General features: G+C 41.4%; 1 protein-coding gene across 1 annotated transcript; it reads right to left on the bottom strand.

The window, feature by feature from the left end:
* Positions 1–1,010: 1,010 nt before the first annotated feature.
* LOC122663200 (E3 ubiquitin-protein ligase ATL6-like) lies at positions 1,011–1,979 on the bottom strand. Its single transcript, XM_043858903.1, has one exon. It carries the CDS (start codon positions 1,977–1,979, stop codon positions 1,011–1,013), a length of 969 nt encoding a protein of 322 aa, XP_043714838.1.
* Positions 1,980–2,985: the final 1,006 nt, after the last annotated feature.

Here is a 2,985-nt window from a genome sequence, read left to right as displayed (position 1 = left end):
ACACATGAGGGAAGGAGAAACCCTATTAGGGATGCACCAGGGTTCCCATGGGAGACCATGGGAAACCCTAAAATTAAAATGGGGCACCCATGGGACACCATGGGATAACCCAGGGTGTGCAATACCCTAATTTTTAGTTAATTGGTTTCCCTAGGGAACCATATTTTTTTTTTTCCCTGGACCGTTGTTATACCAACACTCAAGCTAGTAGCTGCATCCACAAAGAGGGATTAGCATCCCACCGGAGGGGGGGAGGGAGTCGTCATCCTCGAGCCAGAAGCAGCAGGCAAGGGAGAACAAAATGCTATAGACAAAACCTCCTCAACCTCCTTGTTGACCGTAGAAATCCGCGAGCTAAAGGCCAAAATCGAGGACTTGAAGCATCTAGCATTCCTCAATTTCCAAATCTCCCAGGCGACCATTGCATGAGAAGTGAAACACACCTTTCGCTCCATCTTAGAAGCAATGGATTACAATCTAAGTGTACAACTATGAACACCGATGCATGAAGTTTCATTGATAAGACAATGGATTTTTTGCATTACCTTGATTGTATTATCTTCATGTATTTATGGAATGTAATTTTACAATCTAAATATATAGCTATTATGAAGTTAATGTTATTTAATTGTTTACATATATATTTCTAAAAAAATCAAAATACGATTCAATTTTTATATTTAATTTATATATTAATTTATAATATATACAAAGAGGTGATCCATCCAGATTACATTAATGTAGTTCGAAGAATTAACGCGACAAAAAAACAAAAGATTGGTGGGTAGCAAATATGACAGTCAAACCGGAGAGTGAGTCAACCCCGCCACAGTTTTGTCAGCTTTCGTCAGTTTCGTGTACACTCGCAATGGCGACCAAAGGGGTTTCGGATGGGGAGAAGTCACCGGAGTGACTTTCTTGAAGAAAGGCTTTGTCATCGAGAAGACCCAGCCTTCCGGTTTCTCTCCCATCGATTTCCGTCCTCTGCTACTGCATTCGCCGGTCGTCAGTTAACCCCTCCTAGGACTCATTAACACTGGGAACGCCACCATGCTCCTAGTCTGGTTCACCTGACTCATGTTCATGATTTGCTTCCTCACTTCGTCCGGAAGTCGGAGCGTGAACCGCTCGACGTCTTCTCCCGGTTGAACCAGGGAGTGCCCCGTCGAATGCGACCGTAGAAATCTTCCCGCGTATCTCGACTTTGTCGATCTCACTGACCGGTTCTGCATTGGGGTCTGATTAATTATCACCGGTGACATTGCCACTGTCACCACCTGTGGTTCTTCGCTTAGTACATTAATGGAAACTTGCTCGTTCTCTTCCTCCACTGGTTCCGATGTTGGGATTTCCCCATCCGAGTCATCTCCTTCTATGTCCTGTACCGGTACCATAGTTTCAGGTGTTTCGCCCGATACAGGAACGAGGTTAGCTCGGCAGACTGGGCAGGTTGTGCGCTTAGATAACCAAGTATCAATGCAATCAGGATGGAAGACATGATCACACTTGGGCAGCAATCGAATCGTATCTTCGTCTACAAACTCGTTTAAGCATACGGCGCACTCTAGAGCTCCATTTTCAAATTTGTGGTCCTTAACATGTGAGTAGGCGAAGATTGGGAAAGTCTCGATTACTACCGGGTCGAGCCTTCGATTTCCCCCACGTGATATGCGGCCTTCCACGCCATTACGACGAATGGTTTCATCGATTCCGGTCCGGGAGCACTTGTAGACGCAGAGGGAGATGAAGAACAAGATAAAAAAGGAACTAATCATGAAGAAGAGTCCGATTTTCCCCGAAATACTATAAGTTTTGTTTGTGAGATGGGGAGCGACGGCTGGCGGTTGACTACTCTTCTGTGCAACGGCGTAAGGTAGCAACCGGAACATGAGGAACAAGTAGATGCAGATGAGTACAGTTTGGCCTGCTGGACTAAGCCCAAACAGGCCAATGATCGAACAATTACTATGCTTCTGCATCATTCGTTCCTCATGAGCGATTGCAGGAACTGATGCTCATGCCTTACAGGCTTGCTCTTGCACTTTCTGTTTCTCTACATTCGCTGGATTTTTTTTTGGTATATATTGGGTGATCACAGACCACGTAGGCCCCAACTTCTTTTAGATGCTATCCATGGGGTGTGGTCCTCACACTCATGGATGGTGGGATAGTTAAATATCGTTGGAGAGGACCTGAATTCGCCCGGGATGATATAAGCATCTGCATCACCCTAGACACGTTATCAATCATTGTATTGGTGCAGATTTGGTATGTTTTTTTTATTTTGATTCGAATCAAATTTAAAAAATAGTCAACAAATTGATTTCTGTCAAGAAATTGAATTTGTTTTTTTTTTTTGGGTAAAAGGAAATTGAATTTGTTTTGATTGCATCAATGTTAAATAGGGAAAGAGAATGTTACCTAGGCATATGGAGTTTGTTACCCCTGCGCTTGGATATAGGGACGCATAAAATGATCGTCGTGCCCTTGCGAATTTTCAAAATAAAAATTTCCCAGTGAAATTAAAATATAAATCATATCAAATCAGGCCTTTAGTGTAGTGTGTAGAGGGATCCACAATCTCGAGAGCCTATAGTTAAGGTTGTCAGCGGATATTCGAACATACGTATTCGATTCACGTTCATATCCACTTAGGAGAATCCAAATCCGTCCAAAAACTAATCGGATATGAGTATGATAATCCCCCTATCCGACCGATTATTAACCGATTTGTTTCACATTCCAACGGTGATAAAATGTCTAAAATATATTTTTTTGTTTGTCTATCCGATTAAGTTACCTTATTGGATTTTGTTTTTCTTATTTTTATAATTTTATAAGTTAAGGTAATGTGATTCTTTTTCTAGATTTTCTATTGGTTTATATATATAATTTTACGCACTATGATACATGGAATCACATATCTATTAAAATAAATATAAGATAAAATCAAAAGTAAAAAACATAACAAAATCAACGACTAAG

The sequence above is a fragment of the Telopea speciosissima genome, chromosome 5 (genome assembly GCF_018873765.1).
Source record: "Telopea speciosissima isolate NSW1024214 ecotype Mountain lineage chromosome 5, Tspe_v1, whole genome shotgun sequence".
NCBI lineage: Eukaryota > Viridiplantae > Streptophyta > Magnoliopsida > Proteales > Proteaceae > Telopea > Telopea speciosissima.
The sequence above is the reverse complement of the archived record's forward strand: the minus strand, read 5'-3'. Positions and strand labels throughout refer to the sequence as shown.